The sequence below is a fragment of the Salvelinus alpinus genome, chromosome 38 (genome assembly GCF_045679555.1).
Source record: "Salvelinus alpinus chromosome 38, SLU_Salpinus.1, whole genome shotgun sequence".
NCBI classification, from domain to species: domain Eukaryota; kingdom Metazoa; phylum Chordata; class Actinopteri; order Salmoniformes; family Salmonidae; genus Salvelinus; species Salvelinus alpinus.
The window spans coordinates 9,922,071-9,939,256 of NC_092123.1; the positions used below are offsets into that span (position 1 = coordinate 9,922,071).

General features: G+C 45.6%; 2 protein-coding genes across 12 annotated transcripts in view; one reads left to right on the forward strand and one right to left on the reverse strand.

Annotated features, from left to right (window-relative positions):
- The first annotated feature begins 1,185 nt into the window (after positions 1 to 1,185).
- gja5b (gap junction protein, alpha 5b) lies at positions 1,186 to 12,709 on the forward strand. 3 transcript variants are annotated; one of them, XM_071387844.1, is made up of 3 exons: positions 1,186 to 1,986; positions 6,748 to 6,829; positions 7,445 to 12,709. In XM_071387844.1, the coding sequence occupies exon 3, from the start codon at positions 7,476 to 7,478 to the stop codon at positions 8,688 to 8,690; it is 1,215 nt and encodes a 404-aa protein (XP_071243945.1). In that variant the 5' UTR covers positions 1,186 to 1,986; positions 6,748 to 6,829; positions 7,445 to 7,475; the 3' UTR covers positions 8,691 to 12,709. The 3 variants fall into 3 exon arrangements, with proteins under 3 accessions (XP_071243945.1, XP_071243944.1, XP_071243946.1); XM_071387843.1 differs by lacking the exon at positions 6,748 to 6,829 and having other exon boundaries at positions 1,187 to 1,986; XM_071387845.1 differs by lacking the exons at positions 1,186 to 1,986; positions 6,748 to 6,829 and adding an exon at positions 2,458 to 5,204.
- Positions 12,710 to 13,925: 1,216 nt separating this feature from the next.
- bcl9 (BCL9 transcription coactivator) overlaps positions 13,926 to 17,186 on the reverse strand; it is a 106,821-nt gene continuing 103,560 nt past the window's right edge. For all 9 annotated transcript variants that reach the window (XM_071387836.1, XM_071387835.1, XM_071387841.1 and 6 more), the window contains 2 exons: positions 16,705 to 16,953; positions 13,926 to 16,411 (listed from right to left, as the gene is read on the reverse strand). In XM_071387836.1, the coding sequence (XP_071243937.1) occupies positions 15,279 to 16,411; positions 16,705 to 16,953 (1,382 nt within the window). In that variant the 3' untranslated portion in view covers positions 13,926 to 15,278. The remainder of the gene's footprint in view (positions 16,412 to 16,704; positions 16,954 to 17,186) is intronic.

Here is a 17,186-nt window from a genome sequence, read left to right on the forward strand (position 1 = left end):
GGCCATGCTGATTGGTCTACAATGACTGACATGACAGTTGATGCCATAAACCTGATTTTTTAGACCAACCATGTGCTTGCCTGAAAATTCTCCATGGTCCTTTGTGAAAGGCACATTTGTTTTTGTAGAAGGAATAATTGTCGTCGAATCATGCCAGGGCTGTAGGCGATCAGTTGAATTTTGAACGGTTGGAATACTGCAGCTGTCCATATCAATGCCAGAACACAGCCTATATTCTGATGATTTAAAAATGTGTTCCAAAAGGTTTCTTTGGCTGTCCCCATAGGAGAACCCTTTTTGGTTCCAGGTAAAACCCTCTGTGAAAAGGGTTCTACCTGGAACCCAAAAGGGTTCTACATAGAACCAAAAAGAGTTCTCCAAAGGGTTCTCCTATGGGACAGCCAAATAACCCTTTTAGGTTCTAGATAACACCTATTTTTCTAGGAGTGTAGGGGAGACCACGGGCGTCAATGGTTTCACTGGTGTAAGTACAATATTACAAGGCTGATATGATAATGTCTTCAATGTTGTGTTGATGTTAACATTCAACAGCTTACAGGCCATTTCTACAGTTACCACTGTACACTCTTAGAAAAAAAGGTGCTATCTAGAACCTAAAAGGGTTTTTCGGCTGTCCCCATAGGAGAACTCTTTGAAGAACCCTTTTTGATTCCCCATTTTGGGTTCTCCTATGGGGACAGCTGAACCAAAAAGGGTTCTCCTATGGGGACAGCTGAAGAACCCTTTTGGAAACCTTCTTTCTAAGTGTGTACTTGCTTATAGCCATAAGGCTGTAATGGTATTGCAAACATGCCTTGCAAAGCAATCAGTAAAACCCAGGAAGTCATGGAAAATCAGGTTGTAATTTGGTTACTTGAAAATAGATTGCATGAGCCCCTCTCTTTCGCTCAGTCTGTGTGTGTGTGTGTGTGTGTGCGTGTGCGGTGCACTCCTGTGTGCGTGTGTGTGGGTCTATGTATGGTTCAGGGAGCAGAGACAAAATGGGAGTTAGTGGCCAATGTAGAATTGCCATTGTGTTCTAATACAATCTGACTTCCCCTCCTGACCTGAGATATTCCTCTCTCTAGAATAGATTACCAGGCAGGCAAACCGAGGGCATTGTGGGCTGAGAGAGAGAGGAAGGCAAAGGAGGAGGAGGAGAGGAGGAGGAAGGGAGGAGGCTATTGGAGGGCTGCCGGGTGCTGGGTATGGTAGGAAGGACAGGCCACAAGTGATGTCTGGTATTTCTTCCACTGCCACCATGCTTAAGGCTGCATTTCTGCCCGTGGTCTGTTTAGTAGTCTCCTACATTACAAACAGCTGCTCTTGCTCATCAGCCTGACGTCTGTGCCCTCATCTACTCCGTCCGTCCTCGAAGTCTGCATCACCAGTCCCTCTACCCTGATCTCTGCCAAGGAATGAAAAAAGAGAAAGAGAGGGAAATAGTAATTATAGTTGACGAAAACATTTAAGTTTTCTTACAGTTGAAAGATTCTGTTTTCTTCCGCTGATCATTGACAGATAGTGGATTTGATCCCTCAACACATCAAGCCAACTGGTGAGAGACTCAATTTTCTGCCCCAGAGGAGAGAGATAAACAGCTTTCTGTTTGGACTCTTTTTGAGAGACTCGACATTGGGGGACAAACCCAGTCATCTTTAGCCAGGACACTGAAAGAGACTAAGTTTGCTGCTTTACCCTGACAGACACAATTTTCTCTGTCAAGACAAGACGAGCAGTCTTCTGTCTGAACAGAGACACACCCTAGAAAGAGAGACCAAGACCTCTGGATTTCACCCTCTCAGGGACAGCTTTTTGCCTTAATACTGAAACGGAGACTACGACTGTTCTACTACAATATTCCTTACCCCTAATATTGAGAGTCCTTCACTTTTCTTCCCTGTCACCTGAGCACTGAGAAAACCTTTCTGCATTTTCATTTTTAACAGAAAAGGCACCAGCCTGGTCTAAGCAGCTGCATCTCAGGTAGAGTAACTGTCTGTCTGTCTGTCTGTCTGTCTGTCTGTCTGTCTGTCTGTCTGTCTGTCTGTCTGTCTGTCTGTCTGTCTGTCTGTCTGTCTGTCTGTCTGTCTGTCTGTCTGTCTGTCTGTCTGTCTGTCAGTGGTGGAAAAAGTACCCAATTGTCATACTTGAGTAAAAGTAAAGATACATTAATAGAAAATTACTCAAGTAAAAGTGAAAGTCACCCAGTAAAATACTACTTTAGTAAAAGTCTAAAAGTATTGGGTTTAAATATACTTAAGTATCAAAAGTAAATGTAATTGCTAAAATATACTTAATTATCAAAAGTAAAAGTACAAAATATTTTTTATTCCTTATATTAAGCAAACCAGACAGCACCATTTTCTTGTTTTTTAAATATACAGATAGCCAGGGTCACACTCAAATACTTATACATCATTTACAAATGAAGTATGTGTTTAGTGAGTCCGCTAGATCAGAGGAAAAAGGGATGACCAGGGATGTTCTCTTGATACGTGTGTGAATTGGACCCTTGTCCTGTCCTGCTAAGCATTCAAAATGTAACTTTTGTGTGCTTTCGACTGCTTTTGAGTGTCACGGAAAATGTATGGAGCACAAAATACATGATTTTCTTTAGGAATGTAGTGAAGTAAATGTAAACGTTGTCAAAAATATAAATAGTAAAGTACAGATACCAAAAGAAATGTACTTAATTAGTACTTTAAAGTATTTTTACTTAAGTAGTTTATACCACTGGCGCGTGCATGTATGTGTGGATGCATGTGTCTGTGCATGCCCTGGACAACGCATACAACTTTACATTAGCAGTTTCTAAGCCAGCATAGATATGTAGCATCTGCTGTGACGTTGAAGGATTAAGCCTTGTTTTTGTTAGTACAGAAATATTATCCGACCTGTCAGATGAATTTGAGATCTAAAGTTGACTCTTTCAGACCAAGGGATTGCAGCCGAAACATATTAAAGCAGTTTATAGTCAACTGCTCTGGCGTTGCCTCCAAAGACAAAACCCCTCCTTGTCTTTTAGACTTTTTGTTTGTGCTTCTGGTGATCATGCTAGCAGCACCGAGCAAATCGGATGATAAACCAGAGAGCACATGCAAGATAAGTGACATGAAATCGAGCCGAAAATAAAACAAACATGACATAGGAAGGAAAAGAGCAGCAAGCCAAACAATATAGAGAGCAGGAGAAAGTCAAAATAGGGAAGTCATACTTTCTCAGAGCTTAGACTATTGTTATTAATAATGGGTGGACCCTTATCCTGATGTAATCTCTTAATATTACATTGTCCTGTGACCTTGAGGCGAAATGTGGCCAACAGTATTCAATGGGCTTCGAGTGACATGAAAGAATGGTGTTGGAGCTGAAAGGAAAGGACATGATGTCAGACTAACTCTGACACATCCATAGTTAGATGGTGCTGATGCCTTTGTACACACTATATATACACCTTTCTCATTAACCTTTTCGTAGAAGCACTTGACTTTAGACACTTAAATAAGTCGCTTGATAAATAATGAAGCTTCGAATGATTAGTGGCAATTATTCAATCGAAGCTAATTCTCCATATTGTTTAAAGATATAGGGCTATGCTCTGTGAAATTGAAAAAATGGTCTTAAGTAGTCTCCTAAAAGTAAATAAGTAAAAGGGACTGAACGATTCAGGAGGAGTCCATTACCCTCATTGGTCAGACTTCTAAAAGTAAAGTAAAGTGTGGAATTGCGAATAGACTACAAGGACAGGCTAAAGATGATCCAAACGTCCAAACCCTTTAGTCTGTAGCTCCCAGGTGGGCAATAACTGGGAGTAAATGGTGTGTGTGTGTCCACCAAGACATAACATAACAAAGTCATGGCTGCTTTACTCTACAAATACAGTACCTCTACGGAAGGCTATCCTTCAGGTGCCAAACTTCAGTAAATCCTGCTGGAGAGATAGTTCACCTTTTTGAAGTTTCATCTTATTTTCTACTTTAAAATGTGAACTATCCCTGATGGGAATATTTTTCATGTGTGACTAACTGGTCTGTATGAAGATTGATTATGTTAATAATAACTTATTTATGAGCAGTGTGGGAAGGCAAAGGCCCCAGTGGACTGTCTCCCCTATTTCAAATTAGTCATGAGGCTAAGAGTCAAAATCATCTATCTTGCTGTGACTGACCTAGAGGGACCATACTGTTTGTATGCCATGGCCTCCAGAAATGTGGAAATAGTGTTTGGTGTGGAGTGTACAGCAATCAAGCCACATTGTGTAGATCTAGACAACATGGGTCTGCGAATGATTTAATAAATAAAAAAATCTTTCTTTAACTAGGCAAGTCAGTTAAGAACACATTCTTATTTACAATGACGGCCTAGGAACAGCAAGGAGCATAAGAGTGAGAACAAGAATGATAAGGGAGTCGAGGAGCTTTGGGACTATCATTATTTGGTTAACACAGACACAAGACAAAATGTAGAATAAAGGATTTCCTTATATCACAGAACAGAAAGAACCACACTGTCCTCTCCTATCAGGTGTCCCAGAGTGTTTTCAAGGTATTTCCCCCTTCTCTCTCCATTCAACAGCTGCCCTCAGTATCAAGAGCACAGACATATAATTGCCATAAGGGACATTCCCATTTAAGTCAATGTTCTGTGTAGCCATGAGTGTGAAATTGCCGTGGTCTGACGGGCTTTGTCCATTCTAGTTTCCCGATTTATACGGAATTCAGCACCAAGCACCAAGCACCAATTCAGCACCAAGCACCAAGCACTGTAAAGCGAGCATCATTGTTCTCCTTCCCGAGGTTAACAACAGAAGGAGCCGGGCGGAAGGGCAGAGGGAGCACCTTCTTCCTACCTAAAGTACCCCCAGCTGCCAAGACCCCAGTCAGGTACATTGTCCTGGTGCTGATCTAGTAAGACAGGGCCTGCAAAGTGCCAACAAGCACTGAGGAAAACCATAATGAGCTGGTCTGTGGTATTTATTTTGAACACTGACTGCTTGGCCTGCTTGGTGTGAGGAAAAACCGATGGAAGAGTTTTTTCTCAAAGCGCAGAGATGAGCTTTTCTGAGACTCGTTTTCTTGACTACGGGCGATTTCCTTTTAAGCGCCTTGGCAGTAGGAAATCATATTGTTTGACATTGCTTCCTCGACTGCCTAGGGGGAGACAGGATGGCGACCAAGACCCCTCAGACAGAAATGTAAAGGGAGGTGAGTTTCTATGGGAAGTGAGTCGGTCTCAATGACTGTTGTCAAACTGATTTATTAAATAGACGTGCACCGGCAGTAAAAACCATTCTTCCCCCTAGAAATAAATTCCAGGTTATTTTGCCATGTTTGAATAATCGTTTCTATAAACCAATATAGACCAGTATTATTTCTATTATGTCTTATAAAAAACGACTTTCCACTCAGCCATAGTTCCCACAACTTGCCTGAGGTCACTGTCATGTGGCCACTAGAGCTTAAATCGTCCTCACACACAAACTACTGGTCCGCTGTAGATAAAGAAGGGAAACCCTATTGCCCCACTTTCCCTCTTCCTCAGACACACACACATGTGCACACACACATGCACTTACAGACACACACACACACACACACACATGCACTTACAGACACACACACACACACAGTCTAATCAACACCCTCACTTGAGCTTAAAGACCACTGATCCTGCAGCTCCATACTTTCCATTGGTCCTGCCCTTCAGGAGAAGTGAGGGAGAAAGAGAGGGAAAATGCTACAAAGTTACAGTAATACACAGTCTCGTCTAGAGAGAAAGACTGAGGATCTATACAGTCTGAAGAAAATACAGCCTTCAGTGCCAGATGGATTTTAGTCGAAGGAAGGTTTAATGTCTCTGCTGGTAAGACTGAACACAGCTTCTTAGCAGTGAACGCAACCTTAGCTTGAACCACTTGGTCTGTACAACGGTAATTATCGTACTGGATAGTTTGTCAAACATCAAGCTTGCATAGCTGTCTTTTTACATATGCTATTCAGTTTAATAAAGGTTTTCTCTGTGTACCTACTCTATGAAACTAAGTACTATGAAAAGTTGTTCAATAGACACTACTTAAGTTTATCCTTTGTTTGAGTGTGAGTGGGGGGAGTCTGGAGTACACACGACTGTACTGTCTGTGCTGATGGAGCCGATGTGTAATCGCCAGCTGGTGAGCTGTGTGTGCTAGTAGTGTTCAACATAGAAGTAGCTGTTTCCTTTGCTCTGCAAGGGCCAAGGCTTTGGTATCGGGGCAGGTAACGCTGCTAGTTCGAGTGCAGATATATATATGCGCAGAGAGAAGAGCTGACAGTAGAGTTCATGGGGTGATGAAATGGTAAAGCTCCAGTGTTCATAAGTTAGACCTAAACAACCACCAAGAAGAAGAACACTTTCCTATACTAAAAAGAATATAGTTATTTACTGTATATTGTCATATGACCATATGACGTCTGTTATTGGAAAATGCTTTTGAGGGAACGGATCCTTTGGAAATGTCTCGACTCAGTTCTGAGACTGATTCATTTCTGTCAACAGAAACAAAGTGCATCGATGTATTAGTGCTTAGCTCTTTATACATGTTTTACATCTTCCTTATTGACTTTGTTTGTTTTCAATGTGTCAAGAAATACGCACCACCAATCTCTGGCCAAAGGAAATGTAAATCAGTATGTCTCACTCTTTCCCAGGCTAAGTAATGCAAAGATAAGCCCTGTGACATGTTTATTTCTGTGTTTCTGTTGACTTTAGACTTCCTTAAAACTGACATCCGATTTCCCAGATTGCTGGGCCAGGCAGGCAGGGCTGTGGGAACATACTTGGCTCAAACTAGGTCAGTCTACTGAGCCCACTGTGGTCACAAAGGGGGGAAAAGTCTATTAATGTACCCACTCCACAGCCCCAAATACATCGCCTGGTACAAAACAGCATAGAATCGTTAAGCACAGCATCACTCAGTACAGTACAGCACAGCATTGCTCAGTATAGTACAGCACAGCATTACTCAGTACAGTACAGTAAGGTACTGTACACAGAGCAGCTCAGCACAGCACAGAATACTTTGGTGTAATGAAGAGAAACTTGGAAACCAGTCAAATAATAACACAAGTCAACACTGCATGACACAAGTGTGACAAGTCACAAAGTGTGACAAGCCATGAAACAGAATAATCAAATGTCCTAAAAAAAGAAACACAAATAAAATATCCCACAGAACAACAACAGCACTTTCATTCAATGCATAAATGTAATTAATGTATCTATAAGTGCAGTAGATCGTAGTTAACGTGGTCCCAGATCTGTTTGTAATGTCTTGCCAACTCCTATCGTCAGTGGCATACCAGTGACCATCGGAGTTGGAAAGACAACGCAAACAGATCTGGGACCAGGCTAGACGGTAGTTATAGATGGTGACTGACTGTTCCCTGACTGCTCTACTCTCTCCCAGGCCGTTCCAGAGGTGTGGTGTGTGACGGGTGATGGCCGACTGGAGTCTCCTGGGCAACTTCTTGGAAGAGGTGCAGGAACACTCAACGTCTGTGGGCAAGGTGTGGCTCACCATCCTCTTCATCTTCCGTATTCTGGTCTTGGGCACGGCCGCCGAGTCGTCATGGGGCGACGAGCAGGAGGACTTCACCTGCGACACGGAGCAGCCCGGTTGCGAGAACGTTTGTTACGACACGGCCTTCCCCATCGCCCACATTCGCTACTGGGTGCTGCAGATTGTCTTTGTGTCCACACCGTCGCTCATCTACATGGGCCACGCCGTGCACACGGTGCGCATGGAAGAGAAACGCCGGCGCAAGGAGCAGGAGGACCAGGGGGGAGGGGACGGGGAGGAAGGAGGAGGGGAAGGCGGAGAGGAGAAGCATTATCTGGAGCACGGGGAAGAGAAGGGGGGAGAGTGCGGGAAGGAGGGCAGCGGCATGGGCAGGGTGCGTCTGCGCGGGGCGCTGCTGCAGACTTACGTGTTGAGCATCCTGATCCGGACGCTAATGGAGGTGGTCTTCATCGTGGTGCAGTACATCCTCTACGGGGTCTTCCTCAATGCCCTGTACGTGTGCCACAGCCGGCCCTGTCCACACCCGGTTAACTGTTACGTCTCGCGGCCCACGGAGAAGAATGTGTTCATCGTGTTCATGCTGGCCGTGTCGGGCGTGTCGCTGTTTCTCAGCGCCGTGGAGCTCTACCACCTGGCCTTTAAGCAGTGTCAGAGGTTTCTGAGGAGGAAACGACAACAGCAACAACAACAGCAGCAACAGCTGTTACAAGGACGCACGCCCTCAAGTGCTACGGTCATCACCGCTGAACCTGACAGCCCACGCCGTCCATCCATGCCCTGCACCCCGCCCCCAGACTTCAGCCAGTGTGTTAGCTCTCCCCCTCACACACACCCCATGCATTCCCAATCCCACCCCCATCCTAGCTGCCCCCCCTTCAACAACCGGCTGGCCCACCAGCAGAACTCAGTCAACATGGCCACTGAGCGCCACCGTGTTGTCCACAATGACCTTGAAACGGAAGACTTCCTGCACGTGACCTATGAGGGGCACGCCGACACGCCCAACGCCTGCACCCCGCCCCCTTCGCTGCTCCAAAGCGGCTTCCAAAATGGTTTCCTGAAGGACAAGAGGCGTCTGAGCAAGACCAGCGGCTCCAGTAGCCGTGTGCGACCCGATGACTTGGCTGTATAGCCCCAATTCCCAACACACACACTGTCCCTGGATCGTTTCAAACACACACACAAGACTGGGATGACTATGACTCATCTGTTGTGGGGGACTAATTTCAACACTGCATGGCACAAGTCAACGAAGTCACAAAGTATCACAAGTCATGAAACGTAATACTCGAACTAATCAAACACAGCTGTAGAGGGGTTAGTGCCTTCATATTTAGCCCTCAAGACTAATCCACTAATGTGACTGTCTGAGACCTCTGTCTGACTGCGTCCTAAATGGCACCCTATTGCCTATATCGCTCACTACTTTAAACCAGGGCACATATAGCTTTGGTCAAAAGTAGTGCACTATATAGGGGAATAAGGTGCCATTTGAGACAGAAACATTGACTCTGACTGCTGTTGCGGAGTCTCTCCCTGAGAGACAGGGGGGCCTTGTGCCAGACCTGAGAATGAGTGGGTCACTGCCACACTATCAGCTCTGTGACACTGACTGGCTGCTGGGGACAGCTAAGTGGGACAGATGACAGCCAGTCTGTCACTCAGAGAGAGAGAGATATGTGAAGGACGGCTGCCTGTCAGTGACCCATAAACGCAACGCGTAGACGAATGCTCTGCGTGTGTAAGCTCGCTCTCTGTCACACATGCACACGAACACATACACACACACACTACATTTACAGAGGCACGCAGACACTTTCGTCGGCATACAACACAAACACACCATGTGAATCCTGATGTTGTCATCACTTCCCACCAGTGATCCAATAGGACCTACAGGGATGACCTACCGGGATGAAAAAAAATATTTTCTTGTGTACTATGTGTGGTTAAAGAGAGACAGACAAACTACAACCTATTCTGATCAGGGCTTTATTTATGTGGAGCCATCATAGGTTAAAGCAGACATCACAAGCTTCCCAGGTGTGGGGAGGACATAGGGTATCTGAACTATGCACTATGAACTGACTGACCTGGTGCCCCGTTTCCCAAAACCATCTTAAGGCTAAATTCATCGTTAGAACCTTCGTTGGAGCATCATTATATCTCAGAGCTTTTTCCCAAAACCATCGTTATTAACTTTGCAATTGAAGACGCTCGTAATCTAACGACTGCCTCAGACAACTCCTAGAACAGCTAAGTGCGTCAGATGCTTTTTCGCCCTCCCTCGTCACTTTATACACACAAATCTCTGCTAAACATTGAGTCGCATGGTTTATATGTCTCTGTGACGCCGATAACTTCAGAACAAAGTCGACTAGAAATACAAAGATGCCAATGTGTTTGCAATTGATACAAACAAGTGACAAATACAAATATGCTTCAAATTAAAACCGAGATGACTGCATTAAAATATAAACAGTAGGCTGCAGGCCTATTTTAATAATATTGAAATAAATTTAATGTTCAATCAATTGAGTTCTATTTTGTTCAGGGGCACAACTTTGGTTTTAGAAGTGGGGGGGACATAATAAAAAATAAATACAAATTATCCAGTCAGATATACACTCCAAGCCTACCTGACCGCTCGGAGGAGTCCGCATGGTCCTAAAGCACACCTGTTGCATTGTTTTGTATCATATTCCAATGATATGGGGACGACAAAAATGCAATTTCAGAATGTAGGGGGGGGGCGGGGCATGTCCCTCATCCCCAGTGAAAGTTGCACCCCTGATTTTGCTACTTGTAGGCTACTGTCAGTATTTGTCTCAACATATTCCCTGATGTGTGTGCGCAATGATGTGCCAAATCGGTGATTTAGTACATTTTCATTGGGTAAGCATTATTCATAATAAACTGCCTCAATAGGAGCTGATCCGTTGTCAGTATTGTGAAATAATGATAATGTTAAGAAAATATTTGAATGGAGAAAGCTGATCCGAGACCAGCACTCCTTTTCTTTCGAGCGTATCAGTATCAATGCTCCAACGACGCACTTTGCGACCGTTCTCTCTGCGTGGTGTTTTGGCAGAAGCATGTTACATCTTCCTTCTGTCGTTGTAGGAAAGATGCATCATTAAAACACTCATAACCCAAACCGGCTGCGCGCGTGCGCCATCGTGCGCTATTGTGCATAAATTTATTTTGCCCCCCCACACCAAATGCGATCACGACAAGCAGGTTAAAATATCAAAACAAACTCTGAACCAATGACATTAATTTGGGGACAGGTCGAAAAGCATTAAACATGTATGGCAATTTAGCTAGTTAGCTTGCACTTGCTAGCTAACATTAATTTGTCCTATTTAGCTAGCTTGCTGATGCTAGCTAATTTGTCCTGGGATATAAACATTGAGTTGTTATTTTACCTGAAATGCACAAGGACCTCTACTCCGACAATTAATCCACACATAAAACGGCCAACCGAATCGTTTCTAGTCATCTCTCCTTCCAGGCTTTTTCATCTTTGAACTTATATGGTGATCGCATCTAAACTTTCATTGTATTACCACGACAACCGGCAACAAAGTTCGTCTTTCAATCACCTACGTGGGTATAACCAATGAGGAGATGGCACATGGGTACCTGCTTCTATAAACCAATGAGGAGATGACTTTCAGCGTGATCTGCGTCAGAAATAGGAACGACTTCTATTTTAGCCCTTGGCGTCTCAGACGCTCGTTGGCGCGCGCGAGCAGTGCAATAATTGAATGACATGGATTTCTACATTTATTTTGCGACGCTCGCGCACGCGACGTGTCCGGTCTGGTCAGCATGATCGCTATCGGAAAACCGGGCAGAGACCTTGAACGTGATCTTGCCAAACGAGTGCCTGTCTATTGTCAAGGAAATACCGTTTTAGTGCATCACTGTCAGCTCGTGAGTTAGCAGACTGAAAAGTAAGCCAGAAAGGAATTCTCTTAATTTTTGGAAAGTCATTCCCTTTCAGAATTAGTAAACAGAAGGGCTGATATATACACTGCTCAAAAAAATAAAGGGAACACTTAAACAACACAATGTAACTCCAAGTCAATCACACTTCTGTGAAATCAAACTGTCCACTTAGGAAGCAACACTGATTGACAATAAATGTCACATGCTGTTGTGCAAATGGAATAGACAAAAGGTGGAAATTATAGGCAATTAGCAAGACACCCCCAATAAAGGAGTGATTCTGCAGGTGGTGACCACAGACCACTTCTCAGTTCCTATGCTTCCTGGCTGATGTTTTGGTCACTTTTGAATGCTGGCGGTGCTTTCACTCTAGTGGTAGCATGAGACGGAGTCTACAACCCACACAAGTGGCTCAGGTAGTGCAGCTCATCCAGGATGGCACATCAATGCGAGCTGTGGCAAGAAGGTTTGCTGTGTCTGTCAACGTAGTGTCCAGAGCATGGAGGCGCTACCAGGAGACAGGCCAGTACATCAGGAGACGTGGAGGAGGCCGTAGGAGGGCAACAACCCAGCAGCAAGACCGCTACCTCCGCCTTTGTGCAATGAGGAGCACTGCCAGAGCCCTGCAAAATGACCTCCAGCAGGCCACAAATGTATGTGGTCGAAAACTGAAATAGTTTTGCACTGGTTTACTGAATCTGTGTATAGTCTTTTAAAAAATCTCAGATTTACGTTTTGAAATGTTTAACTAAATCTAAATAAGAATTAACCCAAAAATGTTGTCTAGCTAATTTTCAACACATCTTTGTTTAATGTGAATTATATCGTATTGGGGTGGTGTCATTGCAATCACATTTTTGTCAACTTTGCACTTTAGCAAAAAGCAATGTGAAAATCTATGTATCTTTAGTGTTACAAATGTTTTCATGTTCATTTTGTATATAAAAGTATATATTGTCTGCCGTTAGAAACACATTTACCCGTGACACATGATAGGAATTTGCAAGCTACGTCTTATCTACTCATGTTTTAAGTATAGCGATTCTATTTTGCACACTGATGACAATAATGTTCACTGTTCTATCTGCACTATATTGTATATTGACTGTGTGTGCGTAAAGACCACCGATTCTCTTCGCGTTAAGACAAAATGTAAAACGAGCACAAACTCAATATATACATCCCATATGTACCATGCACTGTATTTGACTGATATTTTCGGACCTATGAACACATCTCATCTGAGATAATTGTTTTTAACTGGCCTCTTATCGAGCAACAGGGTCAATCATTTGAGTTTCAGTATCAGTATCCATTTGTCCTGATCTTTTATAACCCCTCGTTATAGCCATATTTAATCTGTGTGTATAAACCAGAGGCATGAATGCCAGGCTTCACAGCTGCAGGACACACTTACCCTCTCTAAAATTAGTCGAGGGCAAAGCCCCCTTGGCCAGGCTGACGGACCAGGCTGTTCTCTGGAATGCTGGGTAATTATAGTGCCTTGGTGGACATTCGGAGCCAGAGGAAACCTTGAGAACTGATTCCCAGTGTTTTATACGTTTTGATAATAGGCTAGGGAACTATACCCAACGTTTCCCAGGGCATGGTCTGGATGGGAGCCAAAGAGAATTCCCTGGGGGTTGGTTAACTTACATACAATGAGTATGTATGGACATTCAATGGAAATAGTCTCAATACCTGTGCTTGAATTCACAACCTATCTCAGAGTAGCAGTGCCGATCTAGGATCAGTTTAGCCTTTTAAGTTATAAGAGGGGGGACCTGATCCTAGCTCAGTACTCCTACTCTGAGACACTTTGAGGAATACGGGCCCCGATTGTGTAGTTATCATTTTGGCCTGATACACTCGAAGCATTATTTCAACACGGGAGTAAAATCACTTGCCAACACCAGTCTGTCAGATATTGCTGCCAGTTCCAATCTTCAATAACAAAAAGGGTTTAACAATGCACTAGGCTCTATTGAGCAGTAGTTCAACCAGGTACCCCTGGGGGTGCTTTGCCTATCCACAGGGAATAGTCGAAGAGACTCAAAAGACCATAGGCTTACTGGTGCAATGCACACGTGGGGGTACTTCAGGGAACAAAATGTGCTTGGTGGTACAGTAACCCAAAAAAGTTAGAAAACCACTGGAGTAGAGTACCAAAATATGATAGTTGTTGGCATGGGCCCCGGAACTCTTAAGAATGGGATGTAGGCACCACTGACCAGTGTTTCTCCACTAGGTGGCCATATTGCTCTATACAGTGTGAGATCCATTGCAATCGACACAAAGGATTTTTCCGTATAGTTGATGGAAAATGACATTAATCATACGTAGATTACGCCTCCAAAAGGTGTGATTGACTGGTGTGCTAGGGGAAAACAGTATACGACACAACACAGGCCACTTGTATACCAAACAATAGATTTTATTTGTCTTCCAACACCACAGCCCTGTACCAAATTCAATGGAGTCACATGACAATGTGTGAATACAGGAGAGGCAGGGACACAGACACAACCCATTACCTCATTTTCTGTTTCGTTTTTTTGTGTGACATTTTTGTTTAAAAAAATTCTGCAAAATTCCATGGTCACCCCTCCAAGTAATCCAGACATGGTTAAGGCTGCTTCTTCTTCTTCACTCTCCTCTATGTACTCCTAGCCTGGAAGGGTGAGAGCAGAGGCTTTGCTTACTGCCGTGTCCATTTGTCCGTTAGGGCTGAGAGGGGTTTGAGGTGTGAGACATCACCCCGCCCAACCCACAACCCCATATCCAATTCTAAGCCAGGCCTCATCAGCACCTCACTGTGTATGCCAGAGAATCACCCCTCCTACCAAGTGTTTTTTGACAATAAAAACAGGAGAAAAGAAAACACTTTTTTTTACAGTTAAATCATGTTTGTGCTTTTTTAATAATACTATTATCTGTATGAGGTCATTGTTTGGCATATCATGTAGAGTAACAAAGGAAAATGCAGTTTTTAAAATACTTTGACCCCCCCTACATGGTAAACAGCATTTCGGAGTGGGAGTTGCAGCGACATTTGGCAGCCCTACCCCCCCCCCCTCTCCACACCCCCACCCTCCTTTACAAAAGAAGATGGGAAAACAAACTAGAAGTCACTAGTAAAATCCCTTTAACAACACAATTACAGTACACCAATACAAAGAGCATTGAATCTGTGGAGGGTAGTGATGAGATGAGATGTAAACATACAGCCAAAAATGGGACAAAAAAAACAAAAGACAAAAAAAAGAAAACGGTTACCTTTTTGTCTTTTCATTCAGTTCATTGTGTTTTTAATGCTTTATTGTTCTTTACATTTCGTAATTTAGCTGTTCTTATAACAACAGTACAACTACGGACCTCTGGTCCCGGGTCATCCCTTGAGTTTTTAATGACGAGGCCCATTTCCTATCCGCCCGTAGAACACTGGAGCTTCGACTCGTGCCGTACATTCTACGTTTTCCCAAACAGAGAAAGATCAGTCCCCTCTGAAATGGTGTACATCCGCCTTCCCCTCAGTGGAACACGCTGCAGTTCCACCACACCCGACAGACTGCTAAACCAGCCCAAAAGTGTCTCGGGATGTGTGAGTATGTGCCAGAGTGAATGTATGTGTCCCCAGTCCACACAACAACCGCCTAAGAGAGCACAAGTCTCATTTGTATTCCTTTGTTGGCGCAGGTTCTAGACTCCAGGTTCTAGACTCCTAGGTTCCGAGTCAGGTCTTTAGTTTCTACTTGGCTGTAGCAGCTCAGAACATGAGGTTCCCGGGGTTTCCGGGACCAGGGTTGAAACCCATGCCCATGTCCCCTGCCATGCCGCGAGGCCTCATCTGAGGCGGCATCATCATAGTCTGCTGGGGGCCACCCATGCCGTGGAGTGACATCATCATGTTGGGCGAGCCCACGGGGCCCGTGTGATTGTACATGGGCCCCCCCCTCTCTTTAACCTGCATCATCCCCTGCCCAGGTCCTCCCATCATGCCCGGCTGCTGCCCCGGCGACAGCATCCGGTGCTGGGGTCCCATCATGCCCTGGGGCATGAAGCCGGGGTGACCCGGGTGTGGCTGCCGCATGGAATTGTGGCCAGGGTTCCCCATTGGCATGTCTTGGGGCCCCCCCATGTGGCCAGGGCCCGGCGGACCCCCCATCCCCTGCATGGGCATCCCCATCCTGGGGTTCCCCTCCACCATCATTCCCTGCATCTGGGGAGGGAAGCCCTGGGGGCCGGAGGGGTGAGGAGGTTTCACCCCCGGGCCGTCGCCTCCGCGGGGGAAGTAGGACAGAGTCTGGCTGGGCTTTTCCGATGGGATAATCCGGGAGAGGTCAAACTCTGGCATTCCGGTGGCTCCCGTTCGCATGACCTCGTGGAGGTCGTTATCATTGCTGAACATGTTGAAGTCCTGGCCTCCTCCAGGGGTGTTGGGTTTACACATGCCGCCCGGATCCCCGCCGGGGCCCATGTTGCCCATTCGGCCCATGGGGCCCCCCTCCACCTGGAAACCCATGCCGTGAGGGAAACCACCCTGGGGCCCGGGGCCGTTGTGGGGGAAGGGGACCTGCTGAGGAGGAGAGTGCCCAGGGGGGAATCCCTGGCCTCGGTGGGGGAAGCCCATACGGCCCTGAGGTATCATCTGAGGGTTGCCCATCCCTGGGTCCTGCCCGCCAGGCATCATCATGCCGTGGGGCCCCATCATGCCCGGCCCCATGGGCACCTGGTGGGGTCCCCCCATCGGGTTGGGCGAGGGCATCTGGTTAGGCATGCCGTGGGAGAGGGGCTGGGAGCCCATGGTGTTCATGCCCATGGGGCTGAGAGCGGGCATGGGGCCTTGTGACGTGGGAGCCATCATGCGGTTGTGGCCTGGGTGGTGGTTCATCCCCATACCTATAGGAGGCAGCAGAGAGACAGGCAGGGTGAGATCACTACATTCAAACCATAAAACAAATAAAACATAAAATGCTTCAGCATACGCTTACGCCTCAGTATAGTGAATGTTCTAGGCTCCAGGGGTATGAGTAGAAGAAAATTGGAAAGGTGCAAATTTGGATACAGATATGTATAGGTATTTATGATTTGTGACGCGTTAACGGAAAATGGCCTGGTCTAAACAGCTACCTCTCTGGTAGAGCTGTGTGTGTGTTTGTATGCAAAATATAACAGCATGTTGGAGCTCTTACCAGACATGTTCATGGGCGGCAGGTTCGGCGAGCGGGCCGGCGGCGAGTCGTCGTCCGAGCTCGCCACCGTTTTGATGGCGTCGTGGTAGAGGGGCGTGGAAGTGGGCATGGCGAACTTGGACATGCGTGACATCATGATGGACAGGGGGTTCTGAGATATCGTGGGCTCAGGGGGCAGGGCGTAGGGGCTGCCAGACGGAAGACTGGAAGCACTACTGGAAGGGGGTGCTGTGGTGGGACCATTCCCTCCTGAAGGGGAGAGGATGACGAGACGGGGGGAGAGAAGAGGGAGAGAGAGAGAGATCAGTTACATAAATATCCACTGTATCTTCTTATGCAGAGCACACGTAGGGCTGAATCCTAATTAAAAACTCAAGCTTTCACACAAATCTCCCATTGCCTGAGTCTGAGTTAAAAGCACAGACCTCAAGTCAAGATTCAGTCCATAAAGCACAATCTACTGAACTGAATTGACGGAAAGC

Coding starts and splice junctions, on each gene's coding strand:
- gja5b (XM_071387844.1), top strand. CDS start 7,476: ATGGCCGACTGGAGTCTCCTGGGCAACTTCTTGGAAGAGGTGCAGGAA.